The sequence below is a fragment of the Apteryx mantelli genome, chromosome 3 (assembly GCF_036417845.1).
Source record: "Apteryx mantelli isolate bAptMan1 chromosome 3, bAptMan1.hap1, whole genome shotgun sequence".
Taxonomy (NCBI): domain Eukaryota; kingdom Metazoa; phylum Chordata; class Aves; order Apterygiformes; family Apterygidae; genus Apteryx; species Apteryx mantelli.
In genome coordinates this window covers 13846474-13869706 of record NC_089980.1, presented here as the reverse complement: position 1 = coordinate 13869706, position 23233 = coordinate 13846474, and the positions used below count along the sequence as shown (strand labels likewise).

The following is a 23233-nucleotide window of genomic DNA, read 5'->3' as shown; positions in this document are numbered from 1 at the left end:
CTGTAAAAATAATAAGCACATGTTGATGAAAAATATTTCTACCTAAGACTTCACCAACTCTCTGAAGATTTCTTATTATGCAAAAAGAACTCTGAACATTCACTTTGCACTAATTAGATATGACTGAAAATTTGAATTCAGGCACTGAGTATTATATATATATATATATATATATATACACACACACACACACCTTTACGTAGTCATATAAATCACTTTTATATAAAAATTATATATACAGAAACAAATTCATGCTGTCACTATTTCTTCCAAAAATTAAATTTCTCTTTAACTTGCTTTAGAACCCCAACTGGACAAACTGCATTATGTTTTCATTCATATAAATGCAAAACTGAATGGCCAATATTTTCATGTCTAATAAATGCAGTTACCCTTAAAACAGCATTTGATTTACACTGAGTGGTTGTTGTTTAAACAATTTTTATTTTTAAGTTTAGTAGGTCACACATCTGTGAAAATTAAGTATTTTCTTTGGTTAAAAAACACCAATAATCTGACTGGAAATACTTACAGATGATTTTAAATTACCATTTATTAAAATAATTGTAATTATTTCTATATGTAAGACAAATAGAGGGAGAACCAACATTTAAGTAAACTTGTCTTGTATTTACTGACGCTCAGTGGCTAACAGAGTCACTGAGCAACACTATTTATTCGGTTAGAACGGGGAATGCTAAAAGTGTTCAGAAAATAATACATATCTTAAGAAGAATATTTTGATTCATTCTAGTACAGTTTGTTGCTCTTCACCATGTTGTGCATGAAGACAAACGTGACAATACGACCTATAAAGGTTGACCAAATCTTAAATACAGTATCAGACTAAACGTAAAATTAAAAAGGCACAGATTAATAAAAAAAATTCACTTTTGACCTTCTGTACAACTATCTCTATATGACTATAAATACATACGTAGGAAACAATGACAGACAGAGCATGCACGAAGTATCCTGACTGGTGCAATATGGAGTATTTCCATGGGAAAGAGATTGGTGCGGGGGGGGGGGTGTTTTTAATCTCTTTCTGTTTGATGCTAAATACATTTACCTATTCACTTCAGTCTTCTGCTAACTGATGCAGAAATGCTGTCCCTTGAGACAGAAACTATACTAAACAAACAGGAAAAAGGGGTATGTACAACACAAAGAAGCAGCTAATTGCAGTAAGAGTCAAGACACTGTAAAGGCAAAAATCAAAACAGCTCGCAAGCCTTTGTAAACAACAAATATAGCCTTGTAGGGGGACCTACTTTCAACATGGCTGTCACAAAACATGGTTATGATATGGTTTCATTTGGTAGGGTAGATTGCGTTGCAATTCCATCTGCTGCAAAAAGTAGCTCTTGGTCATCTCCCTCAATGAACTCTACGTTCATAAACATGATTATAACTTCCTAAGATCACTTGTAAGAGGATTCTGCTGCTTTCCACACATTAAAAAAAGCCCAAACAACAAAACAGTAACTTGCAAAACACAAAAGGAAACATTTCTTCTACATATTATTTAGATTTTAAAAAGTTCTTACTGTTATTTGACTCAGTCCAGCCAATCTCATTGTTAGCGTTGGAGACATAAAGTACTTAAATGCCAGATCGAGACTTTCTTTATCAAAACACAAGGCTGTATCCAACGGTTCTTTAACTGTGCTCCACATTAAATCTGCCATGTTCCGGGCTGCACTCTGCCGCAACTCCTGGTCTGACAGTTTACATAAATACCTAGAATAAATTACAAATGGAAGAAAAAGAAGGTATGATTCAGACTAGAAGATACATAAAACTGTCTCCTGGATCACCATCTTGAGTATAGCAAATATAAATTTTCAACAGCCATAAGAGTATTTAAATTATCACTATCGATAATATATCAAGAGCTGATAACAATAAAAAACCCATTAAGGAACAACAGAATTATGTAGAATACTTAAAATTCTACAAGTAGACATGATACTAAACCTCTTCAGATGTCTTTGACCAGAAAAAGATTTCCACAAAACGACACATGAAACCCCTGCGGTTCTGCGGAAATGCAAGCTGGGAGCCTGGGCCTCATACGCGTTTCATGGGAAGGTGCCCTCTCTGGAGGGCTGCATCACGGCCGTTTACTGTTCCATTCAAACTCCTCACAAAACCCAAGGGTCACAATTCACCCAACGTTAAAATATTTTAGCGCTGAATTTCTGGAAACAATATAAACGGACCACAGACAGCGCTCTGGCAGGTGCCCCAGTGCAGTGAGAATCCTCGGCAGATGAATATGCCCCTGTTTGCAGCCTCCGCTACAGCATAGAAAAAAAATATATAATTGTGCAACCTGGTTCTGATCCAATTAGCGTAAATGTGACACATGCACATTTCTTCTGCCATAATCGTATGTGATCTTTGCTTGTACTAAGGCACTCGCTGTGCCACATTACCACTTTCCTAACAGGTTAGTAGAGGAACGCATAGTTGTTTCTTCTAGTGACAATTATTACAATCTTTAAAGATACACCATAACCACTACCAAGGATCCTACAAATCTCATAGAGAAACCAAAAATGATAAAGAATCTTAAATAGTTACATTCCTTCCAATGCAGAGATCTTAAATAAGGGGTCATGCCATCCTGCACAATGAATTGCAATGCAGGTCTTCTCCGCACATGGGAGGCAGAAGAAATAATCATTTATGGACGCTAACCTACAGAAGCTAGCGCAACTTCAGACTTACTTAAACAACTGCTAAATCAATCTATACTAAGAAAATCAATGCTGAAATGCCTGTAAAGTTCACATATAAAATACTGACACAGTTGAGTTTCTTCTAAATTCAAAGCGTAATAATGTTTAGAAATAAGCTTTCCTGAGTTTATTTTGAAGCAGATAAAAATTGTACGTGAAAGGTATACACAACGTTACCATAATTAATTTTTTTTCTGTGTAATTCAGTGTTTTGAAGTTTTGACTACATCTGAACTAGATTTAACTACACAGAAATGCGTTAAAAATCCATTTGTTTGACAGCCTAAATCTGGATCTGTCGTTGCAAGACTGGCCAAATACATGCTTTCATCTATTAAAAACCACAGAGGACATTAAACTACACTTAGGTACATTTATACACCACCATGCCTTTGCATTTATATCATATACACATTAGTAAATTGAAAAAAAATAAAAATACAGGCCCTTGTTCTTATTTAGATTGAGGCCCTTTTTCACAGTTCCTGCATGGAGGCCGTAAAGTAAACACACTTCAGTAACACTTAACGTTGTCAAACAAAGCAAAGAGACTTCAGCGCAAGTAATCACAGCGACAGCAGATTTGTGATAGCAAGCGCAGACAGAGAGCAGAAGGACCAGAGAAGGACCAGCCAGGGCCCAAGTAACCAGATCCTTCACAGTTATTAAATGTGAAATTGGTCTCCTCATACGGAGCACCAGCAACCAGATAATGGTAAGAAAGTAATGCTTTTCTGCTATGACTTTTATTAAAAAAAAAAAGCAAGCAGTTAACAAGAAGGGAAAACTCATTTGAAAAAGTCCAGCAGCAAATCAGACCCAGTAACCTATCTCTAATCCAGAGATAGGTGAGAGGAGTTACATTCTAATGAAAAAAATCATTGGTCCATGCTACAAAACGTAATCATCTCAGTATAATTACCAGCATCCTTAGACCAGTTTTCATCTCTCTATTTTTATATGCAAACTGTATTCAGCCCTGGTTCCCAAACCTCTTCAATGTTCATCGTGCTCATCGAGTCATACTTGATTGTTTTGTGAACGATTCCTACAGATCTTAAAGACGTTAAAAGAAACTGTATGAATTTTCTTAATCTATGAATTTTCTCATTCTGCATATGTCTATATATGACAGATGTAGAGTGCTTGTGTGCAAGAGAGACAAAAATAGACACAGCTCTACATGTACAGGAAGAAGGGCGCTTTTGTGGCTTTGCTGGAGTTCAGTGACAGGAAATTCAGGTGAAATTGCATTTCACCTGAAATCTTGTTTACTCTAGAAAGTTTGGTGAAATAACTATACTAATCCCCACAATACAAAAACTTTTTGATTGTAATGCAACTGTACCAGTATAAACCTACTTTTATTCATAAAATTTGCTCCACAACAACATTTGTTAAGTCCTTTCAGTGCAATTACTACATTTAGTCCAAGCTTGCACCACACCTGTGTCATGTTTTATTATATTATCATTAAGAGACAGTTTTTTAAAAAAAATTTTTTAAAACAACTGAAACTCCAGTGCAGATGCAGTTGCACAGCAACAAAAGTACTTTGACAATATAATTCGTTTTGCTAAGGCCCTTCAGAAAGCTACAGAGAAAAGGGCACATTTAGCCAGTTAAGCCGTATTTTAACTAAGATCTTTTAGCATAACTGGGTTATTCTAAGAGCTAGGCACAATGTACATGAGGAAGATGCCACGCTTGTGTTTCTGTGAGCATGACAGAATCTACATAAGAAAATTTACAGGCACTAGTATGTCAGTCATAAATCAGGATCGTGTATCTTTACTGCCAGAATTAAAGCTACAAAAATTTGCAGACGAGGCAAAGCCTTATTTTGATTGTGGAAAGATAAAGTGCCCTGAACACCTCTGTATCAGTATACTGGGTCCATTTTATGCTTTTACCAGTAAAACTTTATTTTTTAACAAAAATGAAATCTTTAGATAGCATTGGCAACTAACACACATCTTTCCTTGCACTGAGTAGTTCTGAATTTGCTGCATTGCCTTGCATAAGAACAGTGGTACTGGAGCAAGGCAAAAAGGTCTATTCAGCCCCAAATCATCTGTCTAAAAGTGGATGAAGGTCTTATCCCACATATAATAAACCTGATGAACCTATCTACTACTATGAATTTATTTCTCTCTTTCCATTTATACTTCTGGCCTTCTCAATAACCTGTGCCAGTTACTTTCAAAATTACATTTGCATGAAAAAAAATCTCCTTTCATTTCTTTTAAATCTGCTGCCTGATGACTGTATTGCATGTACTCTATTTATTGTTTCTTGAAAAACTGAATAATCATTCCCTGTTCTCTTCGTATCATTCGTATAACTGTCATCTCTCAAAAGAAATCCTAGATCTTCTCTCCCCTCATATCAGTATCATTCTTTATCTTTTCCCTTCTTGGTCACCCATCCCATCATCTAGCCAGTTCTGTTATAACCTCTGTGAGATGAAATGATCAGAAAGGGGTACAGTAAATAAATGTGAATATGGGACTGATTCATACAATGGCTTAATGATAGCAGCTATTTTGTCCTCAGTCTTTTTTTTTTTTTTAATTCCTAAATTTTTGTCTTTGCTTCTGCTGAGCCTTAAGTCTCAAAGCAATATATGAATGATGCTTCAGGACCTGTACGATCCAGGAAATCAGACATCGTTGCCTAAATGAGACTTCTGGAAACAAACATACCTCTTTTACACATATAAATAAAGGACAGTCTATATATGTATAGGAGCTGTCCTGTCAGCCTGACACACTTACAAAAATTGCTAAATATGTATTATATATACTCAAACCATTAAAATATATACACTAATTTTAAAAATTCAGTTTTAGTCGACTGAAACAGTATTTAAATTTGCTTTTAGGGGGAATGGAGAGTGTCCAGCTTAAAACATCCTGTTTTATGTTAGCATAATGCTTAAAATCACATCTCATGCTTCAGGACTTTGGGTAGTCAGCTGTGAAATAATCTTTTTTCCCATAATACGACTCTTTTTGGACCACAGCTGCAAAAAAGATATCAAGCAGAATGAGTCAGTGCTCCTCAGTGAAATGAAGAGCTCACTTGAGCGCCCGGCTATTGTCTCCCGACTTTCCTATTCTTTGGACCTGTGGCATAAATCTTCAGGTATTTGGAGGAGTGAAATATTTTGCGTAATTGAAATCTTTAGGCTTATTACTAGAGTTTTTCATGACACTTAGCAGCAAGGAAAGGTCTTGGGCAGTCCTATTAAACTTAATTTTTTAAGAAAGCTATTTTTAAGCAGAAGAGTAATCCGAATTCCTTCCGATGCCCCTTCTCCCTGTATTCCACAGGAAGCGCTGTGTACCAGCAGCGCTGTCTGGCGGTTCCACTTCCTCTGTGCCTACAGCCTCTGCTACGCTTGTGCCTTGTTCTGAAACTAAAAGCCTAATGCAGGATCAGCTGCCACGTGCAGTTTCCTCTCAATATATTTGAGCAGAGAAGGTTCTGCCTCTCCCTATTTGGGGCAGAGACACAAATCCTTCATAAAACAATCTCTCAAGATCAGTCCTTGAAGAGGGAGAGAGAAAAATGGAGAAGAGGAGAAAGGGTTAGAACTAAATATCATATTAAACAGCAGTATTTCCACACACAGCTCTCAGATTTCACCAGAATGAACGTTTAGTAGATGGTACCAACTTGTGATGTAAAAGACAGGAATTTTCGGTCTTTGCTTTCATACCATCCAACACTTTTTCGTGGTTTATGGAGACACTTAAAATACCAGGCATATAGTTTTATCTCTTACGTCTCATAAAAAAATGGACTTCATTGCTAGCCTTTTTATTTCTGAAGAACAAAACTATCCATGAGCCTTTCGATAACAATGTTGCCACTGAAAAAAATGTTGTCTTCAAAAGGCAAATCCCCACCACAGTTTATAGCTACAGCTCTTTTGAGGCATTCAAAATCTGGAACCATGCAGAGCATCTTGCATCTCTGATCTTGAGGTGAAATCAGCTGGAACCAATGTCTTTTATAAGAAAGACATCATCAACAACTTGCCTTCATCTATAATTGCAAAGAACTGTACCTTATTCTTGAGTCACTTTGTCAATAAATTTCATCATTTTTTTAATCATGAATAAACAATGATTTCATCGTGAGAATTTTGCCATTTGATATGCAGAATTTTAAGTTCTTAGATCAATAAAGTTGCCTTTTAAGGAGGTCAAAAACACTTTCCTTCCTTATCGATAGGTGCCATTTTTAATTTATATTCTTTAACTCTTTCATAAACTACTGAACAATGTAGGGGTTTCAGAGGCAGAACATGAACACTAGCGCTCCATTCCTCAGGCAGAAAATAATATTTATTATCTTTTTTTAGTAGGAGCGATAATGGCAGCAGTGAGTCCCTGATCTTTGCAAAGTCTAAAAGTGGTCATTATTAGAAAGTGATGTGTGCATATAACCAACTAGAAATGAATCTCCTCTAGAAGAATACACATTTTGCTATTCATTTCATCCATTCCTAGTAGAGATAACGCAGAATAGGAACATAAAGGTTAACCTCATCTGATAAAGATGCTGCTAGGATGCCAAGCAGGTGATCTCTCTCTCTGCTCATCATGTTGATCAGCGTTGCAAAACTGCGGTTCTTGCAAGAAATCTGCATGAGCAACAACTTGGATTTGTATCCTTTAGATCAGACATTCTGTGAAGGCATCTATCATACGGCTATGGTCAACTACATAGTCATGGCAGAAATCGGTGAAGAGAAACATCTGGGTGTGCATGGTAAACTACTTCTAGGCCAGGGATTTTGAAAATGCTGGCAACAGGCTGCTTGCAACCAACACAAGGGCTTTGAATGAATCTGTATTTGACAGAACAAGTATTATTAAGGTCTTAGCCACTACCAGTCTCTTTCAGATGCTGTGGGCTACAACCCCTTTATGGGCCAGACAGTCCCCTTGCTCCAGTGCAGCTGCAGCACTGCTGTCCCAGCGGTCATCGGCTCTAGGAGGAGGCTCACATCGGGGTCCAGAGCATACAGGAGGCCCATCCTGAGGTGATGGCAGGCAGTCAGAGCCCCGAGAGCTCACACCAACTAAACTGCTCTCCAAGACCCTTCTATTACTTTGCACAGTAGCAGTAGTTACTGCATGATTTGTTTTGAAGGTGCTGTGCTGCTGTGCCCAGGATTAGTATTTGCTTTCAGATATGACAGTAGACAGCAGGGGAAGACCTAGAGGCCCAGGGAGTTAAAAAGAGACCTATAAGCTTGACAACTACATGGGGGTAGCTGCATATGTCAAAAGTCACCTTTTACTGAAAAATCATCTGAGTGAACTTCTGTCCCATGTAAAGGTATAACATTGTATATTATTTTGTTATATGACCTCTAAGGTTCATGTCCCACTCCATAAGTGCATCTTCATGAACAAAGCTTTGGACTTCTGTTCCGTAATGTTGAGAAATCCTAGACCTCCTATCAAGACTCAGTTGTAGAAAATGAAAATAGGGTAAATATCCCATTCATTCTCTAAACTTTTGATGTCTTCCATAGGGAAACCCTATATCAATGTTACCTTTCTGACAGACATAAGTGTATTCTATAAACTAACAGACATTGAGGCCATCATTTATAGCAAGAAGCTGCTGACAAACTACATTTTAAATCAGATGCAAGCATTTCTATGGGTAAAATAGTGAGGAAGAGATGAAGAGAAAACAGGGAAACAATCTATTTATTCATGTCACACTGATGTTATCTACAGTTATAAAATAAAAAAACTTTAAGAACTAAGCACTAAATAGGAGGACAAACAAAGAAAGATCAACAGCTAAGGCTGCAGCCCATGTTCTTCTGTCTCACTCAAGTTCCTTTGCACCAGCCTAGCTCTATTTGCTGATCCTTCAATGCTCTCTATATTTTCCATACACTGCAAGAAGATAAGTAAGGCTCATGAACAAATTCCCAGGTACACAAACAACCACCAGCAGAATATGTATGGGGACAAGCGCTTAAAGAACCTCTATATTTCCATGATCGTTTCCTAGACTGCTTCATGATTAATAATTACCTTAATTAGATTTCAAAGATAACCCATCAATAATGAAGGAGTAAGTACAGCAGGACTGTCAGCTCAAGACTGGTATAGTTTAATAAAAGATGGGAATACTCTTTTGTCTGCTGATATCATTTTGCTAGAGACCATTTCATAGCAAGATACGTTGATAGTGAAGCAATACTTAATTTTTATGTCATCAAAATTCTTTGTAATTAAAAAACAGAACATTTTTTAAACATGAAATGTAGTTCTGATCCTCACCATTTTGGGTACTTTTTTGTTGCCAATATGATTTTTTTTAAGAGTGTGATTTTATACCAGTATTGTTAACATAATATAATCCATAAAGACACATTTATTGATATCACAGAAGTAAGCTATGACTATTATAAGCGCATTTCTAACAGCACAGTTATAGGAGACCCAGACCCTTGGAGGATTTGTGGGCCCATGGGCTGATGCAAGAGCAGTGGCCTTTTAGGGAGTCTGGAACAAGAAAGTTTAAAGTTGGGACCTCACAAGGAGAATCAGCAGAGACACCTCTCCACTGCCCCACATGGCAGGGCAAATACACATACACAGGACAATTTCATTATCTACTCGCTGGATTTTAATATTGTCTGAAGAAAACCAATAAAAATAAATTATTTGTATAAATAAATATATTTATAAACACTTTAATTTTAAAGCATTTTTCATGATAGGCAGCTTGATAAAAAGAAAATCATTGGGACTGGATATAATTAGATACATAAAAGTGTGAGTAGACTTCTGATCACACTTCAGTTCCTGCCAGCTGGAAATAAGAACTTCAAAATGTGAAGTGGTGTTAAAACTCAGTGAAACTCAGTGTATGAAATTTCAATGATTACAAATTGCTCTTCTACTCACACAATCTCATTGCAAATTTTCTGCAACTTTATGAAGATAATGCAGGAAACGAACTGTACTACAGTGGATCCTGATATAACATGTCAAAAAGGGGCTGAATGCCATATTAAAAATGCTATTATCAAGATTGATTTGCTATACTGAAATCAGGTAGATGGAAGGAGCTACCCCAAACTAACTCTGAACAATACCTTCACTCTGTTTATTGAAATAATAGAGACAGAGCTTGAACAATTCGAAAGTATAGCATCCGAAATTATAAATAGGAGCTGTCAAAAGTCCCACGAGAAAAAACTCTTAAATTAAAAATTTACCTGATAACATAAGTCCTAAAGGGTATAATGTGCTGCATGACAGCAGGGATGTGTAGCCATATTCTGATCTATAATGCAAAAACATAAATAGATAAAAGTTTCATTAATGACATTTATTGAGAATTATAAAAATGAAATATTGCTAGTACATTTGCACATGCAACACCACTTTAAAAAAAGGCTTTCTTATTTTTCATGTGAATCTTTAAAATTGTTAATTGTCTGATTTTCAAAATTATCTGAAGAATGTTTCTGTGACTTGTTTAAACAAGAGTTGCATCTTTTCTTCTACTCAACTAGAAAATAGAAATTTACTATAAATAACATACTGCACACATGTCTCATTTCTGAACTTTCTGTAGTTTGTTTCTTCAGTAGGAAAAACTGCTCCTCAACCTTGTTGCTTTTTTTTTTTTTAATCTAAAAGAAAATGATTCCATTCTTTCTGTTCCTTGTGAAGCTCTCCTAAATCAAGTAAAATTATTTCACTTGTGTTGATGCTTTGCTTTTTAGGCCTTATATACTCTATAAAATTATATTTTATAACCAGTGATTAAGAGCAGGGGTTTTTTTACTACTGTATTTGCATTCCTGTGTTTACCATACTGCCTTTACCACTTTTGCAGAAACGTATGCTGGAAAAAAAAATGTATGCAGAAAAAAAAAAACAACAACTGAAACAGCTATTTAGCACTGCTGTGAGAAGAGGACCAACCAAACTACTTACACAGGCAAAGTTAGAAGTTCCATCTGCATTTCAAAAACAAATGCTGAGCCTGTTAAACCTGTTACAGAAAGACAACTACGTGCCAGGTAAGGGATCTAGCAAAGATGAAACAGCAGCAGCTGTTACTACTACTAACATAATTTGAATCGTGCACACACAAGTGTGTGAACAGTCACTCAAAGCTGCCATGTCATTCTACAGCTCCATGCTTGTTCTTACACGAAAGTTTAGTCTTTGCAACTGATGCAATATATTCTGAGTAGAGAATAAATTCTCACCAGGAGTTTGGGAAATTCTGTTTGCAGAATATTCTGAATTCTCACTTGCTAGCAGAAAACACTACTAGCCCATAGGAAAACTGTATCTCCAGCATTTATTTTAAACATTTGTGGAATTAGTCAAATATTTTTGAGTCAATTCTGGGGGAAAAAAAAAAATTGGGGGGATTTTTTTTTTTTTAAACAATGCAACTAATATTACACAGTAATGATACTAACCAATTTTGCAAAGGAAACCTGCCAAATCTTCACATTGCCAAAAAGGCCACATTTGGAATAAGCTGCTGATCCTACTGGCAGTCTCAAGAAAAAAAAAAGGAAAAAAAAGAAGACCAATGTGCCAAATACAGAAATTGCAACTAGAAGATGCTTGTTCTAGAAACAGGGATTAAATAACATTTTGACACGAATTGCAAGGATAACAAAGGTACTATTTGTATTCAGACACTTTGATCCTGACACAGTGATGTGCTCTTTTTCACATGCAAGTATGAAACAAGCACATATATTTCCTTACACAACAAAAGTAGGAAATGTTTTTATAATTTTATTTTATGGATTTTTTGGGGTGTAGTCATTTTTATTCTGTATTAATTCAAACTTTTAAAGCCATTTCATCCATGTGGATTCTTGCATTACATATGCCCTTTATCCTCTAAACTGAATTAAGTGATAATTTCCCATGCCATAAATAAAAATATAATTTTTATCATGAATTCAAATACAAATCCACTAAATTATTTAGACAAAATGACTGTTTACATAAAAAATTCATAACTCTCATCACACTTTTTAATGCTTCTGTCTGCTTTTAAAATTAAGTATTTAATGTATCTTCTATTCTTAAACTTCAGAGTGTTTTTTAAATTATTTTTTACTATAGTTAATTCATTTCTAAAAGGCAGTTTGTCTCACAACAGTTTTTACTTTTATAACTTAAATCAAGTTATTAAGTTTCATAAAGTAAAATTAAAGCAGCATTTGGAAATCCTCAGCACTACTTTTATTAATTCATCTCGATTGTGGAAGATGGCAACGCTTCCTCTACAACATCCCCCAACCTGAAATGATACGGAATGAAGCGATGAGAAGCTTTCTCAGTGAGGACTAAACCCTCCACAGAACAAGCTGGAGGTCGCAGCCTTCTCCGCATCTCTTTCAGTTCTTCCTTAAGGAGACCAACGGAATATCAGGCAGTCTGACAGAGCAAGGAGCATGGAATACGAAAAGTGGGAAGAGAGGAGGAAGCCAACTGACTAAAAGACCAATCTGACTAGAAAGGATAGCACAGAAGTATCCCAAGAAGGAGCAGTCCCACCACAATACAGGTTGCTAAGAAAGCATCTTGCAGAGCAACGAGCTGGAGGAAGACCAAGAGTGCCAACTAGCCAACTGCCTGCGTGAAGCAAACTACATTATATTACAGTTGCTAGCTCTATCGTTACAAACATAAGCTTGTTCGACAAAGACTTTTAGTCAAACCAGGTTTGCTGGACAGAACATTTCAAGGGAACATCTTTTCAATTATTTTTTCCATGTCCTCTATATGAATGAAACAGCAGTGCTCAGCTCAGGTCCCCTGCATACCTTACTAATTTGTGGTGGTGTTCTCCCTTTTACATGCACCGTTAGAGTACACTTCATGAGACAGTCGTCTTCCCTTGTGGAATAAACAGAGCAAACGCTTTCCGCACAGCTATGCAGCCTTATCTACTAAAAGCTGACTGTTTTGGGGTGTTATCAAATGATTTCTTTGACTTCAGTTTACCGTCTCCAGCTTTGTTCATCTATTCTCCTTCACAGAGCTCACCACTAAGCCTGACTGTTTAATGAGGGATGATTAGGCCCCTCCATACTACAGTCCTTCCCAGAAATATTTTTTGGAAAAACTTAAGGTGGTACCAAAAAACTCATTCTCCTCACAGACTTTTAATTAAATCCTAGCTTTCATATTTCTCAGAGTCTTTGCAATAATGGCTAGTTAACTGCCATCCTCAAAAGCTGGCGCTGCTGCTGCGAAAATGCATTTAAGGGTTATATACTATGGTTCTGATTTTACACAGGTAACAGTTGACACTGCAGAGCTGTTCACTGAGCTGTGATCAACAAGGTCACTCATAAAGCTCATATTATCTACAAATCCCACAAACTCAAATACACTGCGGTAACAAGACATCAAAGTAGAAGAGTTCTTACTGAGATCAACAATATTCTGTTCATAAAAAAGATATCGTGAATGCTCATTTTTGCTTTATTGGAGCTGATTCACAGACACAATCAGAAATACATATTATTATGTTATTGATATTTACTATATAAATCGTAAATACAGAGATAGAATATAAACAGAATCAGGGAAGAGAAACATCAACATTAGAAACTTATGCACCATTGTAGAGTGAGAGAGAAATCTGTTTTTCTTCATATGAGCAAGGTGAAATTATTGTATCAAAAAAAATTAGCTGCCTCACCCAGAACTAATACACATGTTGTATTTTGAAGTCGGAAGCATTACTGACAAGTAAACTGAGTGACACCAAATGCTGGAAGTGGATGAATAAAGCATGTTACACATAAAACATGATCTTATACTTTCTGTAGTGAACTTGCAGATAAAATCTAAGAGATGAGTTTCTCTAAGACAGGTTTCCTCACGTCTCTCCGACTTGCACGGACTTGCCAGCAAAGCCAGAAAGAGTTCACAGGAAAGACTGTGGTTGAACTGTAAAAGATGCAATGCTGGAAAAGGCTGAAGAAACAGTACTTCTATTGGTTATGGGTTGGGTGGAATTTCACTTTATCTGACAGATTTAACCATAGCTTTCATCTAAAATAGCTGCAAGACACAAGTAAACATATTACCTACTAGAACAAAAGATAGCCGCAAAGTTGCTTGATTTGGAGAAAGAAACTTTGCTGAGGTACATTTGGGGTTAGGGGATGTCTGTAAGAATTTGGAAAAGAAAGTTCTTGTGGAGAAAGATGGACTTCAAGAAAGGAGAAAGACGACAGATGCAGTTTAAACATACGCTGGCCCAGGACACCTAGAACATGGGATTTGCAGTCAGAGCGCTGGTTGAAAAAAATGCTGGTGTGACAGGGAGCTGCCTGGTTCCATGACCAAAATTTACTTCCAAAACTGGAATAACCTACAAGACCATACTTTTTCAGTAAGCGGTTTGATGAAGACTGTTAACATTATTTCTTAAATCCAGAACATGGCTCTGAAGTTGGGAGGGGTCACAGATTTTCTTCTGACTGAAGACATTACTGTCCCCAGCTCTCACACAGCTGATTGTGATACCACCGCACCCAAATGCCATCTGGTCTGCTCACATGTTTATACCCTATTTCACTTAAAATATGCAAATTAATTTGAACAGTTTAACTCATTATTTTCTATCTCAGCTTGTTTTAACTTAATTGGGTTAGAATGTCATAGGAGCAACTCAGCTGATACACAGGAGCAAAAGACACCAGCGGGTTGCACTAACAACAGCTAGAGACAGAAAGCTCATCAGGTCACACAGATAGGGCCAGAAGAGAACATAGCTCCACGGTTTAACGTACAGAGGCCCTGCAGCAGTCCTCCTGTTTAAGATCACAAGAACTGAGCATGCCCTGGCTTTACTCATTTGCTCTCTGACCTACAAGTCAAGAAGCCTCATACTAGAAGAAGCAGGAGTAAGTGACACCGGTACATCAGTGGGTGCTTTATTTCAATCATCCATTCCTTCTACACAAACGTGTTTCAGTACTTATCTGGAACATCATCCTGGCTGGTCAGTAACAGCAACAAGAAAGGAGGAAGGATGTGTGGAAGCAAGGATCTCATTTTAAGTACTTAATATTAGGACAAAATAATGTCAAAATTATGTTAAACTCACTTCACAAAAGGCATAACATAAATTGTTTTCCTTTACATCCATAAGACTGCTCATCACTTCATCTTCTCACATTACACTAAACTCTTATATGTCCTTACTCAGAGACCAGTTTTATTTTCCATTACCAGTCTCCTTCAAGTCTTCACTAAAATTAACTCACAATTCTGCTAGTCAAAAATCACTATTATTTCAAAACAGACAAATGAAGGATATATGTTCAAAAACTAAATGAAAATAAAAGCTAGTTCCCTCTCTGCTGCAAATACATATGATATAAAATCACAAGAAACGAGAGGCAAAGAAAGGCACAGGCTCCTCCTTTGCACCTCACAGGAAATAGGTAAAAAGTTAATATAGCCTGAAGCAGGTTAGAACATATCCATGACACAATTTCAGGGACAAAAATCACCTCAGACAACAACATCCTTGGGGCTGTTACAATCTCAGTGTCTAGGAACAATGAAATAATCTAAACTTGCAAAGTTAGTTGTGTGCCTACAGGAAATGTGTAGGGTTTGGATGATGAAATGCTGTCCCAATGGACCAGCAACCCTCATTTTCCTAACAAGGAAAATGTTATAGTGGTTTTTGTCCCTCCCTGGTCCTACGGAATTGTTTCAAGCTTCAGTCTTTTCATTTTTTAATTTTTTATGTTTAACATTAGATAATTTGAGACAATACTTACATTAGATACCACTGTAATAAATGCATGTGCTATAAGAAATGGCAGTGTCTCCGGGGTTCCATATTCAAAACAATCCTTCATGAGGGAAAGGCCATTTTTTCCACAAAACAGACAAACATAACGAAGCAAGTGCAATGGTACTTCTACATCCTACAGAAAGAAAAAAATTAAAATCAGTAAAGAAATACTATATCCATTCAGATATATAAGGAATTCAAAATAAGACACATTAATATAACACAAATCTATACAGAGAAGTGAACATGGCTGTTTTAAGTTTCTAGGAAATGTGTATCTATTTAAAAATAGAAATAGGTGTGACTTACATTCATATCACAAAATGCCCCTAATATATTGCTTTCTTGAGCAGAAATATCCTGTTCAAAAAGAGAAAGAATAAAATTAGCTAACAGAAGGAATAAACACACATTTGTAGCACAAAATACAACTATTAACAGACATTACAATCAGCTAACAGAAATATGAAAAAAACAGATTTTTAGGAAGCCAGAAGCTCAAGTTTTGCTCAACTTTTACACTGCAAAACTTATTTTTGCAGTTCATAAATTCACCTTTATTAAGCTGTACTTATAAGTACATAAATACACACTTAGGATAGTATCTCAGCAATCGCTCTCAATAGTCAGGATTAGCAGATCATTCTTCCATTCCGCCCTTCTGCCCCCCCCAAGATCACCATGTACCAATACCAAATTTTTTCAACAGAAATACTACAGAGGTGGAAGTCTGGCACACTAGCTGCAGACCAGCCTGGGAATTATAAAACAGAATGAATCTAGATGTTTTTGAATGTCAATGTTTTCCTAAAGATGAGAAGTTTACCCAAACATCTGAATTCAGATGACCGAATAGACAGTACGTTCCACAGTCCTACATTTAGTGACGTAGAAAGTTAAACTGTCAAATTACTCATTCCCATCAGGATGTTAAAATTCTTCAGCCCCAACTACTACATTCTTTTACATATAAGAAAACACCTCTTATAAAATAAGTGCCTAATACTCTTTAAAGGATAAATGGGTGGGGGGAGGAAATCATATCACCCTGTCAATCTGTTAGCTATTTGCTGTGACAAGAAATATATTTTCTAAAAGTACTAAATTGAAAATGATTTGGAAAAATAGCTTTTTCTTTTTAATGCTCACATCATGCACTTTTTGGGCAGTCTAAATCAGGATTTTCTTTATTAAATTAGTCACACATACTAGATGTATCTTGCATAGGGCTGGGGGCAAAAAGGCACTCGTACTATCATAAAACGTAACTGTAAAACCACAACATTGTTCGGGATACTTGCAGGTAGTTAAAGCACACATTCTTCTCCTTTCCATCTCTCTATGCCAAACACCCAGTTCTTATATTCACAACTCAAATATAAGTTAAACACATAGTTTATTTAAGTAAATTTCCCTGAATCTATATCAAATACCTCTGTAGTGGTACGTTTCTTAATATTACACCACAGGATGGTGGAGGTAAGAGATGCTGGGTGTGATATAAACATATTTTTAATTATTCAATATGTTCATATTATACCTAAGCGTTTATTTTTCTTTTTTTCCTGTTGAACTCCAAGCCATGCCTAAACTCATGATAGTCTAACGGTTATTTTTAAATCAGCTTTGAAGCCAGTAGGTGATATGTTTTCAAGTTCTCAGTAGCAAGAAAAGGCGTTCAGTGCTCTGCTCATGAAAACAGCAAAACAGCGTGCAAAATTTCATCAGTTTTCTTGAATAGAAGAGACTCATTGCTGACTGAAATACAGTCTTTAGAATATAAAAGTCAAAAACACATGGAGCTACGTTGTATCAGTCCTGCAAAGCTTACTAGAGGTGTGGTATTTGAGAGAGAGAACCTGGGAATGTGACTTCTGTACTGGCAGATGTGCAACAGAACAGTTGGAGACTTATAGCATTCCTGAAGATCAACTTTACAGCCAAGGAAGTAAGAGAATTGATCCTGAGAGTCTAATATGATATTTAAAACAAAAAAAAACAAAAAAAAAAACAAAAAAACATCCCCACCCTCAGATGAAACATACTAGCTGAGGTCTGGCATGGACACAATCATGGAGGGGGAACTTAACTAGGGGCAACTTCCAAGAAAAGATTCAGTTGCAAAGGAGGACCAGAGATGGCAACATTCTGAAGAAGCAGGGGACTACAGGTATCTAAACAACTGACTTTTCCTCTTCCTTTTATGTTCTTGAAGGAGTTACTAAGCAGTTGGCTAACTCCCCTAAGATTCATTATTCATTCCTGTCTGGAGAAATTTTAGGATAGTGCAAAGTTCAAGAGCACACTATATGTCGGTGCTCCTTTCTCTACAGGATTTTAAGTGTCCTTTGTTTTCTAGAAGTTTGTTTTTCCTCTGAAATGTCCGTTCTAGACATTAAACAGGCTGCATGGAGTAAGTATGAAAAGAAAAATAGGGTGCACAATTTTAAAGTCTCCTGCATGCAAGGTCTCTTAAGAGGACCAATTCCAAAGTATGAAAATTTCTCAAAAATTCAAATATACATATTCATAAAGAGTTTTCATTGAGTGCATTTTAATGATGCAAAAATGGATACAACAATCTCTCTTTGGGCATCTAAAAATGCTGGGAGGTTTCAACAGAAGCAAATTGTGCATTTCCAGATACTATCATAACAGAAGTTTCATTCTTCAGTGTTTATGGTCCTAAGGTGGGTTGTCCTCTAACTGGCTGCAATCAATTGTGCTGTTCTGGGATCTCAAAATTAGCAAAAAAACATCTTTCATTAGGCTTCCAAAGAGTATGAGAAAAGTTGAGACAAACATTCTGTTTATACAGATTCATATTCATTTTACTTAAGTCACAACCATATACTTGTCCACTCTCAGGTATACCTTTCTAGTAAGTAACATATGCTTGATTTACTTTCACAGATACAGTTTCACTGTCCTCAAATCCAGCATATTTCTATGACGCTTCTGCCCTCTGCGAGGCCATGTTCACTTTTCTGTCTGAACCCAATGGTTCAAGGCAGCTTCTGCTAGCAGGGATACACACCCCTTCTGGCTATCAGTCAGGCTTCCATGGTCTTCGCCTTCTCACTTTAAAATTAGAAGAGGCATATGAAAACCACCACAGAGAGAAAAATGTGTAAGGGACAAAAATCATTCTTAACCCATATCATTTAAGGACATTCAAGGTCTATAGCAGGGTCATACACAAGCAACATCCTTTTCTCTGGTTCTGCTGTTATTTTTGGTCCAATTCTGTGATCTCCTAAAACAGGAAAAAACTGCTACTTTAATAAGAATGTTTTCCCCTCCATTAGGTGGTCAAGTGTCTAGAGTGACTCTGGTAAGCACCTGGATAAGAGGATCAGACTTCAAGATTTGTCTTCCGTCTGCTGTCATTAAGAACAAAGTAAAGTTTTGGAGGTGTACGCAGAGCGAAGACTAACTGCAATATGGACTGCTAATTGTCACCAGAAATGTGTGAAAGCCTTACAGCTGTAATTTTTAAATGACAGCCTAGTTGGACAGTTCTAGACAAAATAGATGTGAAACCTTGCTGGACATGACGACTCAATAAAATTGTGCAAATTCATCTCAAGAACCTGGGAAGAGCAATTTATGAACTCAGCAAGAGGGAAAATTAGAGTTTATTTCGTATCAGAAAACTTCCCTTTTTCCAGGGCAAAGGAAATGTTGGTGGGGGAGCTACACTTCAGTCTCTCTCAACAACTTGGCAGATTTGGTCTGTTCAGGAATGCATTTAGCTTATAGGTGTAGACAGCACACTCCAAACAGGTTTTTGTTTTTTGGTTTTTTGGTTTTTGGTTTTTTGCTTTGTTTTATGTTTCCTTGAGGACTGAGTCCAAGCCTGATCTAAAAAAAAAAACCACGCACTCCCATTGCTGAGAATAATAATCTGTCTCAATCTGGCTAGTATGTGTCCTAGACTGAAGCCCAAAACTAGGTTTTGAACCTCAGTAAATGAGTTACGCATGGCAGTAGAAAGTTTTATGACATTAAAACAGCTAACATTACTACTTTACAGTAACAGTACCCCAGGGTTTCCTAAATATAGATGATCTCAAATTGTGAGAAAAATTATAGATGTTGAGACCTGTGAAATGTGAACAACCCCCACCCCCCAAAAAAGGAAAAATGTGCACTTTATGAGACAAGATAGCAAACCCCTACAATTGATACCTGGGAACATAAAAGTCTAGCATAAATGTAAAAAACACTTTTCTCTCACTAGTCTGTATCTCAGAAGAGTGTTCCCCAGCTTCCCTTCTTAATGTTATACACTTTTTACTATACCTAATGAATAAATGTATTCGATAATTCAAATTATCAACAAATCACTTCTACCGTCTAGAGCGATAGCCAGTCACAACATAGCAATCTATTGCAGATTTGTGCCCAAATCATTTTATGTCTGCACATCAACTGAAAAAGAAATCATCCCAGCAGGCATTTCTGAGATTTTTTTAAATCATTTGAGAGTTAAATTTAAAAAAGAAAAAAAAATTCACTATATTGTCCTTTAAAAGGAGCCAGTGTTGTCTTCATACACATAAAAGGCGTTCCAAATTTGTTCACAGCATCTTCCTGTGAAGCTAGTTTCAGTAGATGTCCCACAAGAGCACAAAAGCTAAATCACTTAAGCAGTCATTGATTTTTTTTTAACTGACGAGATAGACCTACCCTCTACAGTTTCGACTTGCACAGGCTGAACTGCAGATTTATTTACATATGGTGAAAGTTTAAAAGCAATTAGGCAGGCCAAAATGAAGGATGGGTAACCTGAAATCCACAAACTCTAACTTTGCCTCATTTTTCCCTGAAATCCACAAATCCTGACAAATCTATACACATATATTTGTAAAACAGCCTACGTTAATTTATGCTCATGTCTTGGCAGAAGACAAGAGAGCAAATCTAGCCCACCAAAAGAACTCCTATGCCACTCATCTTTCCATATAATAGGTTAGCTAAATTTCTTGGCAGATACAGCAGGATCTATTCATCAAGGATCAATTATATCTTGTGATCACACTAGCACACATAAAAAATGGAATATGACTTTGTGTCTTTTCAGTTTGGACTGAAGTTTAAAAAGCAAGCTTAACTACTCAGAATTGGAACGGACTCTGAAACCCTAAAAATTAATAAATATATATAAAAAAGACTGTTGGGGATAATTGTAGTATATTCCATTCAGTGACTTCCTCAGGCATTTGTTGGGTAGAATCTTTCTTCCTATAGCTAAATATATCTCTTTCTTTGCATACAATGTTGTGCAAGAATTGTTTATGAATGGACTATCACAAGTTGAATGAAAAACCAACCTTTCCAAGAACTACATTGTTTCAGCTAGAAAATGCTAACACTGCAGTATTTATTTCTGAAACTGTGAATTAAACATTTGCAGGAGTTTTGAAAGTGATGTTTTCTCAGAAGAAAATATGGAAAATGTGAATGGTAGCAATAACAAATAGTACAGCGAGAAAATTAGCATCACAAAACAGTTACATTTGTAGAGCTCAGTTATTCCATTCAATTAAAAAGCTGTTCTAACAAGAAAGTTTGGTCTTGCAGAAAGTTTAGTTTATGTATCTTTGCTTCTAGAACCATTGATTTTAACGAAAAGAAATTAGTAAACTATTAATGGGTTACCTTCTGGAAGAAAGGCTTCGCTATAGTCCCCTTTTTGCCTTCCTGTTATTTAAACAGTACAACAATTCAGTGTACAGTTCCATCCAACACTTATCAATATATTACCTATAACAATTAAGCATATTTTAAAGAAAGCGTAAGAGTATGTGTCATTTAAAAAGTATCTCTGACAAGTTCTATTGAAGTCAACAGGAGAGCTGAATTTGCCCATCCTGTTTGAAAGCAACTATCACCAAACACACACAGTCTACTCATTAATAAAAACAAATAACCTTTCACAAAATAATTAAATATACACATAAAGAGAAGATATACCTCTATTGTGGGATGAGTATTATGCTTATAAGCAGTGTACAGTGGAAACTGAATCTGAAAGATTTTTGCCACACACAGCAACAGTTTTTCCTTCTCATCAGTGCTCCATAAACTAAAAGCATCAGTGTTCTTTGCAGACTCCTCCTCTGTCAGGATACAAGTTCTTGCAGAATCTAATTTTTTCTCTATAGATTTTTGCCGTTCTCCATTTTCTTCTTTGTGAGACTCTCTTTCTACATTCAGGGGCTCATCAGCTTGATTATTCTGATCTTGCCATGTTGAATCTATATTAATAGTGCAATGTTTACAGAGCTGGTCCCGCAGAGCTTGAACTTGGGCAATCACTAAGTTAATAAGCGCACATACTACTTGGTTAAAGATCTCCAAATGCTTATACTCCTTGAAACAGCACAGACATTGTCTGTAAGAAAACAGAAAAAATAAAAATCAAAACAAAAATTCCTGAAGTAGCTAAAGTCAGAATAGCTAGAACGATAATCTCACGAAGACTGGCTCAATATTGAGCTAACAAGGGGAAAGAAAGGACAAATTTGAATATTAAAGCAGCTGACCAAAAGGAAGTTTCAGGTTAAAACATTTTCAACAACAAAATATGTGACAGACTCATAAAGGCAAGGAAATCCAAATGAAACAGACTCTACCCAACAGCTAATTAGAGTCACAAAGACTTCCTTAAACTCTATGAACATCCCATTATTTCCAAATGCTCACCGAAAACTGTGAGGTCCCTGTTATCGTTCAGCAGCTGCCACTGTGACTAAAATACACAAAAGGGTGAGCCTGGCATCTTAGGGGCAAAGTCACAGTGCTACTGGAGCAGCAGTGTTCCTGGGTATGCTCCGGAATCCCTTTCCTCATCTGTTTCTCTTTAGCAATAGCACCACAATAAACCACCTGACATGCTTGTCAGCTGCGTAGGAAATAATCATCATTTTTTTAAATCAACGGGGCTACAAAACGATTTTATTTTTAATTGTGTTTAAGAACTGATCACTTGCTTTATCTGCATTTAGAGAGAAACTTGATGTACACTAGTACCCTGTGCCTGTATGGGAAAAAGCAGTATCAATAGTGTCTTCATTACTTTCACTTTGTAGATTCAGAGAATATTCCCCCGAATAGCTACCCATGTATTGTAACTGAAAAGAACAAGGGGAGAGCTATACACCATTCCTCTAGCAAGACAAGGACATAACTAAAAAATTCAATCCACTTATCAAGTTAGAAAACTGCGTTATAGCTCTAGTTATGGGCAAGGATAGATGGACATGCCAAAGATATTCGCTGTGCATAAACGCCCAAGGTAGACACCCTAGACCCTATTGTCTGGGAACATTTGCTTCTTCCATACAAACAAGGCAATTTCCTCACTCTGAACAAAATTTGAAGGATATTCCCCTAGAAGGATCTAAATCCTGGAGGATCTACAGAAGAAAGTAATCAATTTACAAGGGGGCTTCAATGAACAGTAAAATTAAAGGTTACATGCTTGTAACAGAATCTTTGAGATGGACTCAGCCCTTTCTCACTCAAATTCTACTAAGCAAAGTAACTGAAGTTGGAGCTGCAAACTCAGTACACCCACTTAAGCGCTCTTCCATTCTGTTTTCACTGTTTTCAAAATTTCG

The 23233-nt window shown here is 36.5% G+C and overlaps 1 protein-coding gene across 9 annotated transcripts in view; it reads right to left on the bottom strand.

The window, feature by feature from the left end:
- Nucleotides 1-23233, bottom strand: part of USP34 (ubiquitin specific peptidase 34) — a 149745-nt gene that overhangs the window by 103020 nt on the left and 23492 nt on the right. For 5 of the 9 annotated variants that reach the window (XM_067292718.1, XM_067292723.1, XM_067292722.1 and 2 more), the window contains exons 3-8: nt 21585-22005; nt 21270-21311; nt 15915-15965; nt 15589-15738; nt 10012-10079; nt 1551-1743 (exon numbers count right to left, since the gene is read on the bottom strand). In XM_067292718.1, coding sequence (XP_067148819.1) covers nt 1551-1743; nt 10012-10079; nt 15589-15738; nt 15915-15965; nt 21270-21311; nt 21585-22005 — 925 coding nt within the window. Of the gene's footprint in view, nt 1-1550; nt 1744-10011; nt 10080-15588; nt 15739-15914; nt 15966-18479; nt 18500-21269; nt 21312-21584; nt 22006-23233 lie in introns of those variants that run through there. The other 4 variants (XM_067292721.1, XM_067292724.1, XM_067292725.1 and 1 more) reach the window with 3 other exon arrangements.